The sequence below is a fragment of the Triplophysa rosa genome, linkage group LG25 (assembly GCF_024868665.1).
Source record: "Triplophysa rosa linkage group LG25, Trosa_1v2, whole genome shotgun sequence".
In the NCBI taxonomy this organism is placed as follows: domain Eukaryota; kingdom Metazoa; phylum Chordata; class Actinopteri; order Cypriniformes; family Nemacheilidae; genus Triplophysa; species Triplophysa rosa.
In genome coordinates this window covers 18,011,600-18,033,399 of record NC_079914.1, presented here as the reverse complement: position 1 = coordinate 18,033,399, position 21,800 = coordinate 18,011,600, and the positions used below count along the sequence as shown (strand labels likewise).

Genomic DNA, 21,800 nt, shown 5'->3' with positions numbered 1-21,800 from the left:
AATGCTTCATGACCTGGAGTATCAATAAAAGTAATCTTTTGACCATTAAAATCAACTTGATAAGCACCTATATGCTGAGTAATACCTCCAGCCTCGCCAGTAGTTAAATCTATATTTTGCAATGCACCCAAAAGGGTTGTTTTTCCATGATCAACATGACCCATAATTGTAACTATTGGAGCCCTAGAAATCAAATCTTTAGACCTATCTAATAAAATATCTTTTATATCACTTTTCTTTTCTACTAAACTTATATGACCAAATTCTTCAACTATCAATTCAGCAGTAGCTAAATCAAGTTCATCAGTTTTTTTATTATTCTCAATACCCATTTCTTTAAGTTTTTTACTAACTTTTATGAATTGTTCACTCATTTCATGAGCCAATTTTGCAACTGAAATAAAGTCATAAATTTTTATTTTCTTTATAATTTTATTCTTTTTAACAATTCTATCTGAATATCTACTTTTAATAGTAATTTTAGGTTTTTCTAACTTAACTATATCTTTATCAACTTCCAAGATATTATTTTCAATTTCATTACTGACTAAAACATTAACATCTTCTTCTAAAAGATTCAGAATATCTTTTTTATTTTTAACTTTATCTAAAGGATCTTTTTTAATACCTTTTAATGATTTTTTTTCTTTAAATTTTTCTTCGTAATCATCTGCAACTTTTTCAGATAAAAATTTATCTTCATCAACAATTATATCTTTCTTATTCAGATCAATATTTTCATTCTCATCAAAAATATCTAAATCAACAGATTCAACTTTTTCTTCTGAATAAACAATTTTTTCTTCTTTTCTAAGTGCATTAATCAAATCTTGCAAGCGTTCATCTTTATTTTCTGCTTTTCCAAAATTTTCAGATTCATCAACAGCATTAGGTTTGCTTCTTCCACCTCTAACTTCTATCTGAACCTTTTTACTAGTATCTTGAAGAGCTTTTTTTTTAAGTTGAGCATTCTTCAAAACCTTTGTCAAGTTAACATCAGAACCTAAACTAAGTCTTCCTTTGTTATCTGTCATATTTCTTCCCTTACAGGGTTTTGACTAATACCCTTAATACTTAAATTAACTTTACCTGAATCTTCTATTCCAATAACTTTAACTTGTAACTTTTTTCCTTCTTTCAAGATATTATTAATATTAGCAATACGTTTATCTGAGATCTCTGATATATGCAAAAATCCATCATTATTACCAAACTGAACAATTGCCCCTACAGGCTTAACTTTAACAACAGAACCTGAGTAAATTTTACCCAACTCTGGCAATGCAATAATTTCCAAAATTTTATTATAAGCCAACTCAATACTTGCCTGATCATTAGAAAAGATCTTAGCTATATTATCATCAGAAATATCAATTTTTACTCCTGCTTCTTCACAAATACCTTTAATTACTTTTCCACCAGAACCAATCACATCACGAACCTTATCTTTTGGAATAGAAATTGTTTTAATCTGAGGAACCGAAGATTTTAAATCTACATTATAATCTTTAATTGCTTCATTCATTTTTTTAAGGATAAATTCTCTACCCTGCTTAGCTTGAATTAAAGCTTCTTTCATAATTTCAAAGGAAATACTATCAGTTTTAATATCCATTTGTAATGCAGTAATTCCTTTATCTGTACCAGCTACCTTGAAATCCATATCACCAAAATGATCTTCATCACCACTAATATCTGACAATATTACATGACCATGATCTTCTGACACAACCAAACCCATTGCAATACCTGCAACATGACTTTTTATTGGAACTCCAGCATCCATAAGTGCTAATGATGAACTACAAACAGTTGCCATAGAGGATGAGCCGCTAGATTCTAAAATTTCAGCTACTATTCTTATTGTATAAGGGAATTCATCTTCTGTTTTAGGAATAACAGTACCAAATGAACGCCAAGCCAACTTACCATGACCAATTTCACGACGTCCTGGAGGTCCCATACGACCAACTTCACCAACACAATATGAAGGAAAGTTATAATGCAATATAAACCCTTCACGATATTCTTTTTCTAAGGAGTCAATAACTTGTTTATCATCAGCATTACCCAGAGTAACAACAGCCAAACACTGAGTATCACCACGAGTAAAAATAGCAGACCCATGGACTTTTGGTAAAACATCAATATCAATAGTAATTTGTCTAATATCTTCTAATTTTCTACCATCAATTCTAACCTTAGTTTTAAGAATTTTAGAGCGAATAGCATTATATTTTATACTATCAATTTCTGCAATAACAGACTTTTTATCTTCTTCTGAAAACTCAGGTAAAACCAAATCAACAATTTTTGCTAACTCAGATTTTCTTTCTTTTCTATCAATAATATCATATGCAGAAGCAATTTTATCTTCTGATATTAATCTAACCTTATTTATCAATTCATTGTTAATTTCCTTTCCAGAAGGAGAAATTGTATCATTATTAATTTCTTTCTTAAAGTCACTAATAAGGTTTATTACAGATTGAAAACTATCATAACCAAATTTTATACCATTAATCATTTCTTCTTCTGACAGTTCACCAACTTGAGATTCCACCATCAAAATCCCTTTATCACTACCTGCAATAACCAAATCAAGAATATCATTATGATTAGAAATGCTAAAATTTCTACCATCATAATAAACTCTAGATGCAGCAATAATCCCATTATTTGGAACCCCTGATATTTGCAATGCAGCTGAAGAAGCAATAATAGACAAAATATCAGTATTTACTGTACTATCATAAGACAAGACAGTACAAACAATCTTAATTTCATGCTTAAAATCTTTAGAAATTGTAGGACGCAATGGACGATCAATCAAACGTGATGTCAGCATTTCTTTTTCAGTTGCTTTTCCTTCACGTTTAAAAAAACCACCTGGAATTTTACCTGCAGCGAAATATTTCTCTTGATAATGCACTGAAAGAGGAACAAAATTTGCATCAACTTCTTCATCCAAATTAATACAAACTGTAGCCAAAACTGTGGAATCTCCATATTTTGCCAACACAGAACCATTAGCTTGCCTAGCCAATTTTCCTGTTTCTAATGATAGAACTCTTCCACCCCATTCAATTTCTTTCTTTACAAAATTCATATTTTATTTTTAACCACGGATACCTAATTTACCAATTAATGAACTATATCTTTCTTCTGAAGAAGATTTTAGCCATCTCAGCATTTTCCCTCTTCTTCCAATTTTTTTTCTCATTCCAAGTCTTGAATGATCATCTTTTTTATGTGTTTTAAAGTGTTCTGTTAAATTTCTAATTTCTGCTGTTAATATAGCAATAATAACTTCAGCAGAACCTGTATCACCATCTTTTAGAGAATATTCTTGAATAATTTTTGTTTTCTCTTCTTTTGTAATCGACATCAAAATCTCCTTTTATCATAAACATGAAACAAAACATACTCCAGGATGTCACCAGAAATATGAAATAACACAACATTACTATACACTATGATCAATAACAAATCAAAATATTACAAATATTTAGAAATACAAATATTACTATGTATCCAAAAAGCTCATCAAGTTCCTACTTCTACTTGGATGGCAAAGTTTTCTAATAGCTTTATCTTCAATTTGTCTAATTCTTTCCCTTGTAACCCTAAAATGTTTACCAACACTTTCCAAGGTATGATCACTTTTAATACCAATACCATATCTCATACGCAGAATTCTATCATCTCGAGCGGGCAATGAAAGGAGTGACTTCATAACATTTATCTTCAAATTAGACTGAATCGAAGATTCCAATGGATTAACAGCATCCTTGCTTTCAATGAAATCACCAATTGAGCTATCTTCACTATCACCCAACGGGGTTTCTAAGCTCAAAGGTTCCTTAGCAATTCTCATAATCTTTCTTACTTTATCAACTGTAACTCCCATTTCCTTAGCAACCATTTCCATTGATGGTTCATGACCAATTTCTTGGAACAAACGACGAGTAATATTATTTAATTTACTATATTGTTCATATGCATGAACGGGCAATCTAATCATACGTGAACAAGCTGACACTGATCTATGGATATTTTGATGACCCCACCAACATGAGTAAGTAGCAATTTTATTACCATAAAGATAATTAAATTTTTCTACTGCTTTCATCAATCCAATATTACCTTCTTGAATCAAATCCAAGAACTGAACTCCTCGGTTAAGATATTTTTTAGCGATTGAAACAATAAGACGCAAATTCGATTCTACCATTTCTTTTTTTGCCCTACTAGACATCTTATTACCATATTGAATATCACAATATATATCTTTAAATTCCAAGATCAACATATTTAAAGACTTCATCATCAAGAGCAAGCTTTTTTGATAATGTTGAATTGAATATTTTTCCGATTTAGCAAATGACACCCAATTTTCTGTTTTAACTTTATTAACAAGATACATATCCCAGTTGATATCACCTTCATAACCCATATATTTTTCCAGGAAATCATTATATTCAATGCCATAATTACGGCTCAATTTTAATAACTTAGATTCAATAGCAATAATTTCTTGATATTTATTTTTATGAATCTCTACAAGATCAGACATAGTATTAGAGTTAAACTGCAAATTAACAACTATTGAGCTAATACTAGTTTGTAATTCTCTATATTTTTTCTCTAACTCAAGATCTTTATCCTTATTAATTAACAGAATAATTCTTTCTTTTTGGATAACCTTAAATTCATCATATTTTTTAATTATTTTATCCAAATCACCAACAATGAATGACATAATTTGCTCTTCAACTAAAGAAATAGACACATTCTGTTCTTCAGGGTCTTCAATATCACCATCAATATCATCATCAAAACTATCACTACTATCTGGTGAGCTAGCAGTTTTATCAGTTGCCAAACCATAGAATATTTGCAGAGCTTCAAGATTAAATATTTTTCTTAACTGCAGTCTACCTTCTTTTATTTCAGTACACCAATTTGATAAATGTTCTAAAGTAATAGATGAGTAACTCAAACCATATAGAATTTTCTGCTTTCCAGCAATAATCCTTTTAGCAATAGCAATTTCACCTTCTCTAGTAAGAAGTTCATATAGTCCCATTTCTTTTAGATAAATTTTCACTGGGTCTCTAATATTCTTTTTATCACTAACCTTTTCAAAATCATTATCTAAAATTGAATACCCAGACTGCTTCAAGTATGGAACCACATCTTCCCAACTACAATTGATAGAATTTTCTGACATCAAATCTACCAATTGATCCTGAGTAATAACCTTACCTTTTACATTTAAGGAAATATTCTCAACAAGAGATTCAATATCACTAACGTTTACTTTTTCACTATCAAAAGACACTATACCTAACCCCTTATTTAGACTTACAACTTTTTATCATATCTACCAGAGAATCCCAGTCTTTATTGCAGTTGGAGAAGTTTTGTTTTCTATAAATTTCAATAACTTCTAGCCAACTTTCATTGGGATCAAAATTAAAATCTGTCCACAAATATGTTGATTTGAAAACATTACCTGTAATGTATGACATTATCTCTAAAACTTCCTTTAAGGAGTCATTTTGAAAAACAAAATTAAACAAATTCTTGATCATGCTATCTGCTGACAATAAACAACTACTTTCAAACCTTGTTGATAGAATATTATCTCTCAAAATATTCAAAATGTCATGAGAAAAATTCATACTAGATATAAAATCTAAATTTTCATCTATCAATCTTGGATGATATATCAACATTGCCAAAATTTGGATTTCTAATCTCTTATCCAAAAACAAACTCTTCAAATCAGATTCATTTTCAGTTCTCTTTTTTAAAGAATTAATGGTACTTTTATTTATACTAAAACGATTTTTCTTACTTGAGTAATATTTAATTTCTTTATTAAAAAAGTCAACATAATGATGTTTTACATTTGGATCTTTAATCCCACTAGTAATCTGATTTACATAATTAACAGCATTTAATTTACTTTCAGGACTAGAATCCAATAAATATTTAGATTTAACATTTTCCCAAATAAAATTACCCAAAGATAATTTCTGATCAGACAATTTATCCCAATTTATTCTTGCTTCTTCATAATCAAAGCCATGAACAAAATCATCAGGGTCTTTACCATCTGGGAGAAAAACAAAGGAAACTCTTTTATCAATTCTCAACAACAACAATATTTTTTCTGCTGCCAACAATGCAGATTTCTTACCAGCCAAGTCACCATCAAAGCACAAAATTGGATTATCATTTATTTTCCACAAAATATTTATATGATAATCGCTTAAAGCAGTTCCGAGAGGAGCAACAGCTTTTACTCCTATTGAATCTAATGCAATAACATCAATATATCCTTCAACAATGAAGATATCTTGGTCTTTTTTCAGATTTTTAACATTTTGAATATTAAACAGTGCTTGCCTTTTTACAAAAATATCAGTTTCTGAGCAATTAATATACTTAGGACCACCAGAATCCTTACCAATCACTCGACCGCCAAAAGCAATAACCCTATTATTACTATCTATTATAGGAAACATCAATCTATTGTAGAAAAATGAGTATAAACCGCTTTCTCTTTTCCTAAACAAACCGGAGTTTACAATATCAGATTCGCTATATTTTTTTTCTAAAATTGATATCAATTCAGAGTTATTAGAAGAATAACCCAGGCCAAATTTCTTAATACTATCATCAGAAATATTTCTACTTTTAAGATAAGACAACAATTCTTGATTCTTTAACAATTCATTTTGATACCAATTCATAACAAAATTTGTAATCAAAAATAAGTTGTTATTTTTAATATCTTTATTAACAAAACCAGGATTAATTTCAATTCCCAAACGATTGCACAAAAAATTTAAGGCATCAGAGTGGGAGTATCCAAGGTTTTTCTCTAGAAAATTTATTACATCACCACCTGAGTGACAACCAAAGCAATAATAAATACCTTTTTGATCGCTAACAGTAAAAGATGGTGTTTTTTCACTATGAAATGGACACAAGCCAATATATGTATTGCCTTTCCTATTCAGCTGAACACTTTCACCAATTACAGAAGATAGCAATACTTTAGACTTTATCTCATCATAAATATTCATATGTAGTCTTCTAAAATATAAACAAAAAATAAATATATTAAATTAAACAAAAATTATATAACTAAATCAATTATACCAAATTCTTGATAAGAATACCTACCAAATGATAAAATAGTGCTTATGTTTTTTCATTTACTTTTAGTAAAAAGGTCAAAAATGCAATCGATACCTATCACTATCAATGGATACAATAAATTAAAAAAAGAATTAGATGACCTACAAAATATCAAAAGACCTGCAATAATAAAAGAAATCCAAACTGCCAGAGCTCATGGAGACCTATCCGAGAATGCAGAGTATAAATGTGCAAAAGAAAAACAGTCTTTTATTGAAGGCAGAATATCACAGATTCAAGACATTATCAGTAGAGCGCAAATAGTAGAACCGAAGACATTATCAGGTAATAAGATCCAATTTGGAGCTACAGTATCTGTAAGAGATGAAAGCAACCAAGAGTTAAAAGTCTACCAAATTGTAGGAAAAAATGAAGCAGACCTAAGCAATGGATTAATCTCATATGATACTCCTCTAGGCAGTTCTTTAATAAACAAATCTAAAGGTGAAACAATTACAGTATTAACTCCTCGTGGAGACAAAGATTATACAATAATTGACATACAATATATCTAATTAATTTTTATTTTATTTTTATTTTCATCAAGACAGTATCTTATCCAATAAGAAAGCAATATACACAATGAAACAACAAATAGAATAATTGTTCCTATCACATTTATTTCAGGGGTAACGCCCAATTTTATCTGACTATAAATCTTAATTGGCAAAGTCACAGAATCCGAGCTGTAGTTAAAACTAGCAATAACTAAATCATCCATAGAGATTGCAAAACACATCAACCAACTTATAGCCAAAGTAGGAATAATCAAGGGAACAACAATTTTCCTAAAAGCATTAAAAGGGGTACATCCCAGGTCCATTGCAGCTTCTTCAAGGTTTCTATTAATAAGACCAAGCTGAGACTGAATAATAATACTAATATAACAACTGCAAAGAACTGTATGTGCCAAGATTACAGATGTAAAACCCAAGTTTATTCTTAAGAGATTAAATGTTAACAAAAATGAAATTCCCAAGATAATATCTGGCATCATAATTGGCATATTAATCAGTGAATAAAACAGCCTATAACCAGGAAACTTATAAAATCTAGAAAGCAACAAACCAATAATTGTACCTATTATAACTGACAAAGTTGCAGAAATAGTAGCTATAAAGAAACTATTATATGTTGCTACCAACAAATATTTATTATTCAACAAATGTTTATACCAATTCAATGAAAATCCAGACCAAACTGTCACTATTTTAGATTCATTAAAGCTAAAAACAATCACTAATAAAATTGGAAGATATAAAAACATCAAACCCAAAGTCAAAGATATTTTATTAAATAAAGAGAGTCTATTATTCATCTTTTTCTTTCCTGAAAAAAATTTTACTAGATATATAACTGAAGTTGTTAAATAAGAAAAATAGAATAAATGGTATAAGCAAAAGAATTATCATGAAGACAACAATTACCATAGCCCCGGGCCAGTCTATTTGATTAAAAAATGTAGACCACAAGCTATTTCCCAACATAATAGATTCAGGTCCACCCAAAATATCTGGAATAACAAAATCACCAATTGCAGAAACAAATACCAAAACAGAACCTGCAATAATACCATTTATAGACATTGGGAAAATAATTTTCCAAAAAGATTGGAATTTTTTACAACCCAAATTTCTTGATGCCTCTATCAAAGTTTTATCAATCTGTACTAGAGATGAATAAATAGGAATAATAACAAATGGCAGATAGGCGTAAACCATACCAATATAAATTGCAAACTCTGTATACAGTATATTCAATGGCTCAGAAATTATACCCAATTTAATCAAGAAATAATTCAAGAAGCCTTTATCTTTAAGAATAGCAATCCAAGCATAAACTCTAACAAGGAATGAAGTCCAAAAAGGAATTAAAATTAATATTAACACTCTATACTGATTTATTTCAGACAAATTACTAATTGCATAAGCTATTGGATAACCTATCAAAAGGGTAAAAAAAGTTGTAATACATGCGACTTTCAAACTAAAAAAATATGTACCCAAGTAAACATTATCTGTCAAAATCTCTTGAAATTTAGCAAATGTAATATTAATTTCTGGCCAATAACTTTCTGTCCAATATATGATTGGTTTATATGGAGGAATACCAACCTGGGACTCTGAAATACTAATCTTTAAAATTATCAAAAGAGGCAATAGCAAAAAAAGCAATGCCCAGACATAAGGAATAAAATATATAAAAAAATTCTCTTTATTCCAACCACCTTCTCCGAGAGATTGAATGGAGTAAGTAATCTTATCAGAATTTTTTATATTTTTCATTTACATAAAGCGCTCAATTAATTTCAGAATTTAAAATCATTCCAGCGTTTGATGACCATTTCAAATACACTGCATCATCCCAAGTTATATCTTGTTCCAAAACTCTTTTTAAATTCATTTGAGAAACTCTAATTTTATCACCATTATCCATCAGAATATGATAAATTGAGTAACTTCCCAAATAAGCTATATCAATTACCTTACCTTTAGTGATATAGTCTGTATTTTCATTTGTACTAAGGAAGATTTTTTCAGGACGAATAATAAAGGTTACATGTTGATTAACAGACAAGTTTTGAGTCCCATTATATCTTGTTTTACAGACATAAAAATCTAATTTACCATCCAAGGTATTAAGTTGAATATAGCTTGTATCAATATCTACAACTACAGACTTAATTATATTAACTTCACCAAGCAATTTTGCAACATAGAGTGAATTAGGGCACTCATATATCTCACTTGGAGTTCCAAACTGACAAACCTGACCATTTCTCATAACTGCAATATTTGTTGCCATTGTCATTGCCTCTTCTCTATCATGAGTTATAACAATGAATGTCATTTCCAATTCTTCTTGCAAACTCACAAGTTCTAATTGCATTTTCTGGGACAAATTTTTATCAATAGCCCCAAAAGGTTCATCTAACAACAAAACTTTTGGATTTTGAGCCAAACTACGAGCTAGAGCCACTCTCTGACTTTGACCACCTGAGAGGCTATTTGGATAACGATTAATACAATTACCTAACTGCAAAAGATCAATCATATCACCAACTTTTTTAGAAATCTTATCTTCTTTAATGCCATCATTATATAAACCAAAGGCAATATTATCATAAACAGTCATATGAGGAAATAAAGCATATGATTGAAACATTATATTTACAGACCTCTCATGAGGTGGCAAAGCAAGCAAATCTTCATCACCTATTCTAATACTTCCGCTATCAGGGACATCAAATCCTGCAATAATTCTCAAGAGAGTAGTTTTACCGCAACCAGAGGGGCCAACCAATGCATAAAAATCTTTTTTAGCCACCTGAAGGGAAAAATCATCTAACACCTTTAAGTTATTATAACTTTTACTAACATTTTTAATCTGTAAATATTTATTCAATTCTCTTTTTTCCTAGCTTAGTTTCAATAAATATTCTGTTTATTTTTCTATTGTTAATAACATCATAATTTTTCAATACGTACAATCTTTTCATAGATTCTTCATCTGGAAAAACTAGGTTACTATTTACAATTCTCTTATCAAGATTATCTGAAACACTTGTGAAAAGAGCAGTAGGATATTTAAGGCTATTAATAATTCTAGTGCTTATTTCAGGACGGAGAATAAAATCAATAAACTTATAAGCAGCATCTTTATTTTTAGCATTTTCTGGAATTACCAACTGATCGAAGAAGATCTGAGAGCCTTCAACAGGAATGAAGTATTCAATTTCAACACCATTCCTAGAAACTTCAGCAATTTCTTTAGCTTGCATAATATCACCAGACCAACCAAAAACTAAGCATGCATCACCATTTGCCAATGATTGAACATAATCAGAAGAGGTAAATTTTCTAATGTATGGCCTTGCTGATAAGAGCACTTTTTTAGCTGCCAGCAAATCTAGCTTATTTGTACTACTTGGATCTTTTCCAAGATATGAAAGAGCTGCCGGGATCAATTCATCAGCTGCATCCAAAACATAGATACCACATTTTGAAAACTTTGAAGCAATTGCAGGATCAAAAATCATTGCCAAGGAATCAACGGGGACATTTGGATCAATTTTCTTTATTTCATTAACATTAATTCCAATTCCGCTTGTTCCCCAAACAAAATTCACTGAGTACTTATCAGCATCAGGATAAACAGACAACTTATTTTTAATAAACTTTGAGACATTTTTTATATTAGGAATTCTAGACTTTTGTAATCTGTGATATGCATTTTTCTGATTATGCATAACATTAGCAGTAGGCATAATCAAATCATAGCTAACTATTCCTGAGAGGACTTTAGCATCAAGAGCGTCATTAGAGTCAAATTCATCATACCTAACTTTTATACCAGTCTCTTTTTCAAAGTCATCAATTATAGATTCTTCAATATAATTAGACCAAAAATAGACATGAAGAGCATTTTTATCTGATTCTCTTCCATAGAACATTCTTATTACAATGAATAAAAATATAAAAAAGAGTATAAAACTATAAATAGAGTAAAAAGAAAACTTCTTCACCAAAGTAACCTTGCATACAAATAACAAAATAGAATCTATAAGATTATAATAATAAATAGGTTTACTATTCTATAAATATTAGCATAATTAATTATGATTATATTTTTCTACAGTATTTTTCTTACTTTTTTCAAGAAGAAAATCTTAAATTAGAAGCCAAAACAGTCTAAATTTAATAGAATTTTTAATTTTCAATAAAGGATAGATTTAAGAACCATTTTTAGTAGTTATTAAATAAAAAATTTCAAATCTAGAATCAGTTTGTGATAAAAATTAAATGAAAACAAAAATAATTGCCTCATTTTACTTATTTACAGAAGTATCTCAACCAGAATTATTAGGTGAGAAAATAAAAAGTATTTCTAAAAAATTTCAAGTAAAAGGAACATTAATTATTGCCAAAGAAGGATTAAATGCAGGGATAGCAGGAAAAAAGGAAGAAGTTTCAGAATTCATAAATGATTTAAGAAAAATTGATATTTTTTCAAATCTTAAATATAAAGCAACAGAGATAGAAACAATTCCATTTAATAAGATCAAAATAAAAATCAAGGAAGAAATTGTAACATTCAAACAATGCAATTGTGATCCAAAAAATGGAGTTGGAAGATATATTGAACCAAAGGACTGGAATAAGGTACTTAACAACGAAGAATTTATTATAATTGATGTGAGAAACAAATATGAAGTTGCTGAGGGAACGTTCCAAAATGCTATAAATCCAAACACTGATACATTTACTGAATTTGCCAAGTTTTCTAATGAAAATCTAAGAGATAAAAACCAAAACATTGCTATGTTTTGTACAGGTGGAATCAGATGTGAAAAATCCACAGCCTACCTAACACAAAGGGGGTATAAAAATATTTTTCACCTCAAAGGTGGAATTTTAAATTATCTAAAACATATCAATGCTTCAGAGAGCATGTGGAAAGGCAATTGTTTTGTATTTGATCACAGGACAACTATTTCAAAAGATGTAGTAGAAAAAGAAGTATAAAAAATATCAAAATTTCACTCTCTGCCAGGTAGAAGACCTACCTTTTTTAAAGCAAACTATTTTTCCTTGCCTTTTTTCAGATTCAAGAATCTTACGAATAGTAATAGAGCTAATATTTCTACAATTGCTGTGAATATCTGAAAAACAAAACAGACCTTTCATTGAATTAATTGCATCAATAACTATTTTAGTTTTATCACCTCGACGGATATTATCTTCACCATCATTAAATTTTGTAGTTCTAGACCAAAAAACATTATTACCATCATCCATACGGCTTATTTCACCACTAGACAACATAGCATTAAGAGTTTCTCTAATCTTCCCAATACTGTAATCTGAGCAATGCTTATGAATTTCATAATCAGTAAATTTTTTACCCATTTTTTTAACAACATTTTTTATAGAATCTGAACTATCAACAGTACAATTATCAAAAAATTTAATCAAAATTGAACCAAAAATGCTTATCCATTCATGGTAATTTTCACCTTTAGTTTTAATAAACTTATCAACAACTTTTGTTATTTCTTCTTTCTTATCCAAGATAATTTTTTCTAGATTACAATTGCTCAATTTGCCATATCCAGCTTTATATAATAATAACCTAAAAATTAAACAGATAATCATTTCATTATATCTATTAAATGGACTTATAATAATCATCTGAATTATAAAATTAGCTATATTAATTATTGGATTACTATCAGTACTACTCAATTTTTCATACTGATTACAGTATTTAAGTACATCATTGCTAACATCATTTGTATCAACAATGTCGCTACCCAAAAATCTATTATCAGTTCTCCAACCAATTTCTTCTTCAGTAAATCCAAGCAGTCTTATATGAAGCTGAAAAATAGTATTTGCACTAATACTCATACATTTATATTGCTTAGCAAGAGTGCTAGCAATATCAATATAATTACCAGCAATAACTTCATCATAATTTGTCAATTGACTATGATCTAATATCTTTCTAGTTTGACTATTAGAAGCATTTTTACCTGTAAGATAATTAATCAATGTCTCACACAAAAACTTTTTTGTATCATAATTAACAATATGGATATCATCATGAACAGAATTAATTCCTATCCTAGTAAAAATATTAGCTATATTATGCAAAAATTTATCTTTAATAATAATATTATCACACAAGAGATTAATCTTATACATTAAAAAATTCCCTAAAACAAGTATATATCTATGCAGTATTTAACTATATTAGATATTATATTAACAAAGTATTTATTTACTAAATTACTAAGATTATCAAGATAAAAAAATACTACTTTGCTAAAAAATTAGTAAATAAGAACAAAAGCAATTAATTAAAGCAAAAATAAGTAAATAATATGATAAAATTAAACAAATAAGCAATAAATATAAAATCAAACTATGAAATAATTTTTCTTATTTCTTTAAAAATTTTAATACTACTTTCATTTAAATTTTTTGGTATAACAATCTTCAAGGTAATATACATATTTCCTCGAAAGCTACTATTCAATTTATACATACCCTTATTTTTAAAAACAAATTCATCATCATACTGAGAACCAGCAGGAATATTAAATTTTATTGAACTATTATCAATAGAGTTAATCTCTATATCTTTTCCAAGGATAGCATCTATAGCACATAATTCATATTCACAATACAAATCACATCCATCGCAAGAAAAAAGATGATGTTCAACAACATTAACTATAACAAATAAGTCACCATTAGAACCACCATTAAAACTTACATGGCCTTTTCCCAACAATTTAATTCTAGAACCATCTTGGATACCAGCTGGAATCTGAACTTTTAACTCACTAGGTGAAACATTAACACCTTTACCATTGCAATTACTGCAATTTTCTTCTGCAATCTGACCCAAACCATTACAACCCTGACATGTTGCTTGAATACTAAAAAAACCATCTCTAGAAATTGTAACTCCTGCACCATCACAATAATTGCAAACTCTTACTTTTACAGCACCTTTACCCTTACAAGTTAAGCAAATACTATCTCTTTCAAAAGCAATAACAATTTCTTTTCCATAGAAAGCTTCTTCTAAAGTAATTGAAACTTTAAGTAATTTATCTTTTCCTTTATTATTTTTTCTACTACCAGACATACTAAAAATATCACTGAAAAAATCATTAAATGAATCAAATGGGTTACCACCAAAATTAAAACCACCTGCTTGACCATCAGGGTCTCCATAGCTATCATAATTTTTTCTTTTATTCTGATCAGACAAAACATCATAAGCTTTTTGAATTTCTTTAAACTTAACCAATGCTTCATCTTGATTATCTCTATTCATATCAGGGTGATATTTCAATGCCATCTTACGATATGCAGATTTAATTTCTTCATTAGATGAATTAATAGAAACCTGTAATATTTCATAATAATTTTTTGATGACATTTAAATACTCTCTTATATGCTAATTACAATCAAAGCTGCAAAAATTTATATTAATGGTCCCCTAGATTTCTCTAGAGGACTCATCAAAGTTATTATAATTACAAAATAAGTATACAATCAATTATTCATTACCTTTATTTTTATCAACTTCCTCAAAATCAACATCAACCACTTCTTCTTCAGAGCCAGTATTTTTTTCAGATTCTTGACATGAACCAGAATTACATCCCTCAGCTGACTTAGCTTGAGCATAAACTGCCTCTCCAATTTTTACTGATACAGCAGACAAAGCATTTAGTTTTTCTTTAATACTATCAGTGGTAGAATCAGATTTTTTTACTTCTTCCTTTAATTCAGATAACTTACTTTCAATAGCGGATTTATCTTCAAGGGAAAGTTTATCACCGACCTCATTTAAGCTTTTTTCTGTAATGCTAACCAAACTATCAGCTTGATTAGAAATATCAATTTTTTCTTTTATTTTTTTATCTTCTTCAGAGTATTTATCTTTATCTTTAATAATATTTTGAATTTCTTCTTCAGACAAACCACCAGATGATGTAATTCTTATAGAATTTTGTTTTCCTGTACCTTTATCTTTAGCAGAGACATTAACAATTCCATCTGCTTTAATATCAAATGTAACTTCAATTTGAGGGACACCTCTTGGGGCAGTTGGAATATCTGTCAATTCAAACAGACCAAGCAATTTATGACTATCACTGCTAACAATATCTCTTTCTCCTTGAAGAACTTTAATTGTTACAGCCCTCTGATTATCTTCTGCTGTAGAAAATACTTGAGAGTTGCTAGTTGGAATAGTAGTATTACGATTAATCAAACGAGTAAACACGCCACCCATAGTTTCAATTCCCAATGAAAGAGGAGTAACATCTAACAAGAGGATATCTTTTACATCACCCTGCAAAATAGCACCTTGTACAGCAGCTCCAATAGCAACTACTTCATCAGGATTTACACCCTGACTAACAGGTTTACCAAAAATTTCTTCAATTTTTTCTTTAACTTTTGGCATACGAGTCATTCCACCAACAGGAATAACAACATCAATATCGCTTGCATTCAAGGCTGCATCTTTCAAAGCTTTCAAAACTGGATCAGTTGTAGAGTTAATCAATTTTTCACACAATCCTTCGATTTTAGCTCTAGTCAATTTTGTTGTTAAATGTTTAGGACCGCCTGAATCAGCTGTAATAAATGGCAGATTAATTTCAGTTTGTGTTGAGGAAGAGAGTTCAATTTTAGCCTTTTCAGCAGCTTCTTTCAAACGTTGAAGAGCAGTACGATCATTTCTCAAATCAATACCATTTTCTTTTTGGAATTCTTCTGCAAGGTAATTTACTATTTCTATATCAAAGTCTTCTCCGCCTAAGAAAGTATCTCCATTTGTTGAAAGAACTTCAAAAACTCCATCTCTAATTTCAAGGACAGATATATCAAATGTACCACCACCAAGATCATAAACAGCGATCTTTTTTGCTTTATCTTTATCTTTATCCAAGCCATATGCCAAAGCTGCAGCTGTAGGTTCATTAATTATACGTTCTACTTCCAAACCAGCAATACGACCAGCATCTTTAGTAGCTTGACGTTGGGAGTCATCAAAATATGCAGGAACTGTAATTACAGCCTTTGTAACTTTTTCACCCAAATAAGCTTCAGCGGTTTCTTTCATTTTTGTCAAAATTATTGATGAAATTTCTTCAGGAGAGTATTTATTACCGCTTGAATCTCCTACCCATGCATCATTATTATTTGAAGCAACAATTTTATAAGATGCTAATTTTTTAGCTTCTTCTGTTTCTTTATCATTAAACTTTCTACCAATTAATCTTTTTACAGCATAAAAGGTATTTTCTGGATTTGTTACAGCCTGACGACGAGCTGGCTGACCAACCAATTTTTCATTTCCACTAATAGCAACAACAGAAGGGGTTGTTCTTGCACCTTCTTTATTTTCAATTACTTTAGGATTTTTTCCTTCCAAAATAGCCACACAAGAGTTTGTAGTACCTAAATCAATTCCAATTATTTTTGACATATTTTATCCTCTATAATTATTTCTATTCTAATAAATCAATTAAAATCTCTACTAGGGGAAATTTTCCCTTTAGAAACTATAACTTTTGCTGGTCTCAAAAGTTTTCCATCCAATGTATAACCAGCCTGAACTTCCCTAACAACATAACCTGGGGACAAATCTAATGATTCTTCCTGACTAATTGCATCATGTAAACTAGGATCAAATTTCTTATTAAGTGTATCAATATGATCTATACCATGACGTTTAAATATCCCGGACAAAGAATTTAAGATCATTTCTATACCTTGAGCTACCGAGTCATTGCTACCTGACTTTATATATTGCTTAGCTCTAAACATATTATCTGCAACATCACACATATCCAAAGCAAAGCCACGTATTGCGTTAAATCTAGCGCTTTCAATATCTTTCAACAGCCTATTTCTTGTATTTTGCAATTCTGCAGCCAAATACAGCATTTTTTCATTGCATGAATCATCAGATTTAATTTCTTGATTTTTTTCTTTAATTTCTTCTTCTAAATCTTCATCACTATCAAACAAATTTTCTTGATCTGAATCAATATTTCTATCAGATTTTTCATGCAAATTCTGAGAATAATCTTTGATATTTTCTTTATCCATGCTTAGCACCTATTATATAATAAACCATAATATTAGTATTTAAATTCCAAATAACAAGTCCTGCAAAAAATTTATTTTAAGGAATCTACAAAAAATGTACAAAAAAATAGTGATTGCAACACAAAACAAAAGCAAAGTCGAAGAGTTAAAATTTTTATTTTCCCAGCATGGAATAGAAATAGTATCTGCATCAGATCTAGGGCAAACAGATGAGCCTATAGAAAATGGCAGTACTTTTTTTGAAAATGCATTAATCAAAGCCAAAGCTCTAAGAAAATACACCCAATTACCAATTATTGCTGATGATTCTGGAGTGTGCATTGAGATAATTAACAATCAACCGGGAATATATTCAGCGAGATGGATGATTAAAAATAACAAAAAATCTGCAGAAATAGGTATAAAAAAAATATACAAAGAAATTTCCTATAAGTTACCCAAAAACACTGAAATAAGCAACAAAAAATTTAATGCAAAGTTTATTTGTTCTCTAGTGCTTCTAATGGATCAAAAGCATCAAGAATTTAAAGGAAGTTTAGAAGGAAACATAATTTTCCCTCCACAAGGAAATAGTGGTTTTGGATATGACTCAATCTTCATACCTAATGGACATTCAAAGACTTTAGCTGAGATTTCATTTGAAGAAAAGCAAAAAATTAGTCACCGCAAAGAAGCATTAGAAAAACTAATTAAGTATATTCTAACCTAAGGCAACTGTACCATATTTACGGTAATTACTTATTGCTATCTTAATAGCATTTTCACAAATTTCTGTAGCTTCTTTTCTATCAGTATTAGCAGTGAAGACAACTGGTTTATGGCAAACCAAGTATAGTTCAATAGATCCTGGATTATACAAAATATTCATCATAATAGAAAATATTGACCTATCTGCACACCAAGTAAAACCTATCATACCCCTAGTATTTAAAGGCAAGCCATTCATTTTTGTATAAATCAAAGAAATAGGCTGTACAAACACATCACTATTCAATTCTTTTGCAGCATTTGAAGCAGCAACAAACATAGAAGAATGAAATGGTATTACATTACCAGAAGTTGTTGTAGACTCTGGAAACATTGCAACATTAATCCCACTAGCAAGAGATTTAGTAATTGCTAATGAATCTGATAATGATGACCTTTTTGTTCTAGAAGTAAAAATACATCTATTTAGCCTAGCTAAAATACCAAGAATTGGCATTTTAGAAACCTCTTCTTTAGCAACAAAAGAAACAACAGTAAAGTAATTTAGAACGATAAAATCAAGAAAAGAAATATGGTTTGATACAAACAAACAAGGACTGCTTTCTTTAACATGGTTACCAACAAAATTGACATTAATATTAAAAATCCACATCAAAGCATAAGACACAAGCCTATTAAACTTCTTAGAAGCTATTGGAAAAAAGTAAAGCAATGAGCCAACAATTAATGATACAAAAACCAATAATGAAATTAAAAATAATTTAAAAAAAGCCCTTATAGCAAGAAAAATTGATACTAAAGACATACTTATTCTTCTCTTATTCTACCATCAAATGTTCTTAATAAAACAGGTTTCATATATAAAGGTTTCAAATTACTTAACTTACAGCAATCAATACCTAATGAAATTTCAAACATAGTAAAGTGTATATCATTAAGGTCACAAATAACAACTGTATTAGGAAAACCAAATACTTCTTTAACTTTAGAATTTACATCAGTTATCACTGTAAAATCATTATTATTTGACAATATATCCTCTACTTCTTTCTTTGATAAATAAGATATTTTTGAGTCTTTTTTACATAAATCATCATTTGAATCAAAGATTTTTACATAATAAAAATCATTTTTACCCTTTGTTGTTGACAGTATCACAATTTTTTTAGATTTATCTTCTGAATTGATCTTCTTCTGGTCAATAGAGTATTGAAAAATCAAATCATGAGTATTTACAGCAAAGATTTCAATTTTATCATTAACCAAAGCAATAATCTTTACAATTGTAATTGCCAACCTAGAGCTAGTAAATGAACCAACTCCATTCACAACAACAATTCTATCAATACAATCTAGAGATTGACCTGAGGTTTCAAAAAGTTTATTTACAGCAACCAACAAATCTTCTACTTGATTTTCATCATTATCAGATGATTGAGCAAATGATTTAGATAGATCTTCACTATCAACAAAACCAACTGATGTAATATTTAGCATTGTATTTACAGTCAAGATTTTCATGTTTTGTTTAATTTTCCAATTTTTAAGTTGTCAGCTTTAACTTTAATTAGATTGCTAAAACTTCATTTAAAATTTAAATAGTAAATAAGCTTTTTAATAAAAAAACAAATTTAACAACAGAAACATATTATAGCATAATGCCTTATTTAAATAAAAATTTAAAACACAAAATTATCGAAATAGTTGTACGCAAATTTCCTGATGGGGAATTAAATTTATCTCTAAATCAATTTAAAAATCATCTTAAAAAGGGGATTTTTATCCAAAATTTTTATCCTAACATAAATGAAAAAATCATTGAATCAATATTAATTTTTAGTAAAGAAAAAATAAAAAATCTAACATTGGTTGCACCATATATGCCATATTCAAGGAGCAAAAATTTTAAAATAATATCAGATATTTTATTAAATTATTTTGAAAAAATAATCACAATAGACATTCACAACAAAGATTTTATAAGTGAAAGAATAATCAATATCAGATCAGAAAAAATTTTTGCTGACAAAATAGAAGATCTTTATAAGAAGAAAAAATACAAGAATATTGTTCTAATATCACCAGACAAAGGATCTTTAGACAGAGTTATAAATTTGCACAAGGAGCTCAAATCAAGGAAAATTAATTCTCATTACTATTGTGGAACAAAAACCAGAACAGAAAAAATTAGTATTAACCTACCTCTACCGAAAAATATTTCAGATTATGAATGCCTAATCATTGATGACATTATAGATAGCGGCAATACCATATTTGAGGTGCAAAAAATTCTAGAATCCAATCAAGTCAAGTTAATAGATGTTTTTATTACCCACCCAGTGCTTGCTTCTATCAATTCAGAAACACAAGAAAATTTTTATTTCAATCTCATGAAGTTCAACAAGCTTTATGTAACCAATACCATAGATATAAAATTTTCTCATTCCAAGATTGAAATATTACCTATTGAGATGTTAATTATTGACTTTATCTCTAATAATGAAGACATATAATCTATAAAAACTATCTAGGAGAGTAAAAATGGCTAGTATTTCTTTTAATGTTACTGAAAGAAAAACATATGGTACTGGTAGTGCTAGAGAATTACGCAGAAATGGAGGAATTCCTGCAGTAATCTATGGACCAGGAAGAGAGAACAAACATTTAGTAATCAGTTCTCATGAATTATTAAAAGTCAAAGATGGACTAAAAGACAAGGACATTATTCTAATTAATGGTTCAGAATCGATTAATGCTATTGTCAAAACAGTGCAATATCACCCAGTAAAAGATTCAATCATTCATATAGATTTTCTATACAGATAAGTTTATTTAGTAGATTAATTTAACAAATATCAAGGCGTTATAATAGTAAGATTGTAATGTCTTTTTTATAATCCAAGGATGGTGGGCAATATCGGAATCGAACCAATCACCTCTACGATGTCAACGTAGCACTCTAACCGATGAGCTAATCACCCATTATAACTAATATTTATAATATCACATTCATACAGCAATTTAATCAAGAAATTTATGTTATAATATCTAATAATCAAAATAAGGTGAATTATGTACCAAACATTATCTCGCAAATACAGGCCCAAAAATTTGCAAGAGCTAATCGGACAAGATGTACTTGTTAGGACAATATCAAATGCGATAAAATTCAATCGCATACCGGAGACAATCATGTTAAATGGGTCATATGGAATTGGCAAAACAACCACTGC

At 29.2% G+C, this 21,800-nt stretch overlaps 1 protein-coding gene and 1 non-coding gene across 2 annotated transcripts; both read right to left on the bottom strand.

The window, feature by feature from the left end:
• Positions 1 to 15,292: 15,292 nt before the first annotated feature.
• LOC130548571 (chaperone protein DnaK-like) lies at positions 15,293 to 17,233 on the bottom strand. Its single transcript, XM_057325409.1, has one exon. It carries the CDS (start codon positions 17,231 to 17,233, stop codon positions 15,293 to 15,295), a length of 1,941 nt encoding a protein of 646 aa, XP_057181392.1.
• A 4,242-nt stretch (positions 17,234 to 21,475) lies between these two features.
• Positions 21,476 to 21,548, bottom strand: trnav-gac (transfer RNA valine (anticodon GAC)). Its single transcript has one exon. It is a non-coding gene; the product is annotated as a tRNA-Val (tRNA).
• Positions 21,549 to 21,800: the final 252 nt, after the last annotated feature.

What these genes read in the sequence shown, in the direction of transcription:
- LOC130548571 (XM_057325409.1), bottom strand. Translation starts at nt 17,233, where the DNA reads ATGTCAAAAATAATTGGAATTGATTTAGGTACTACAAACTCTTGTGTG.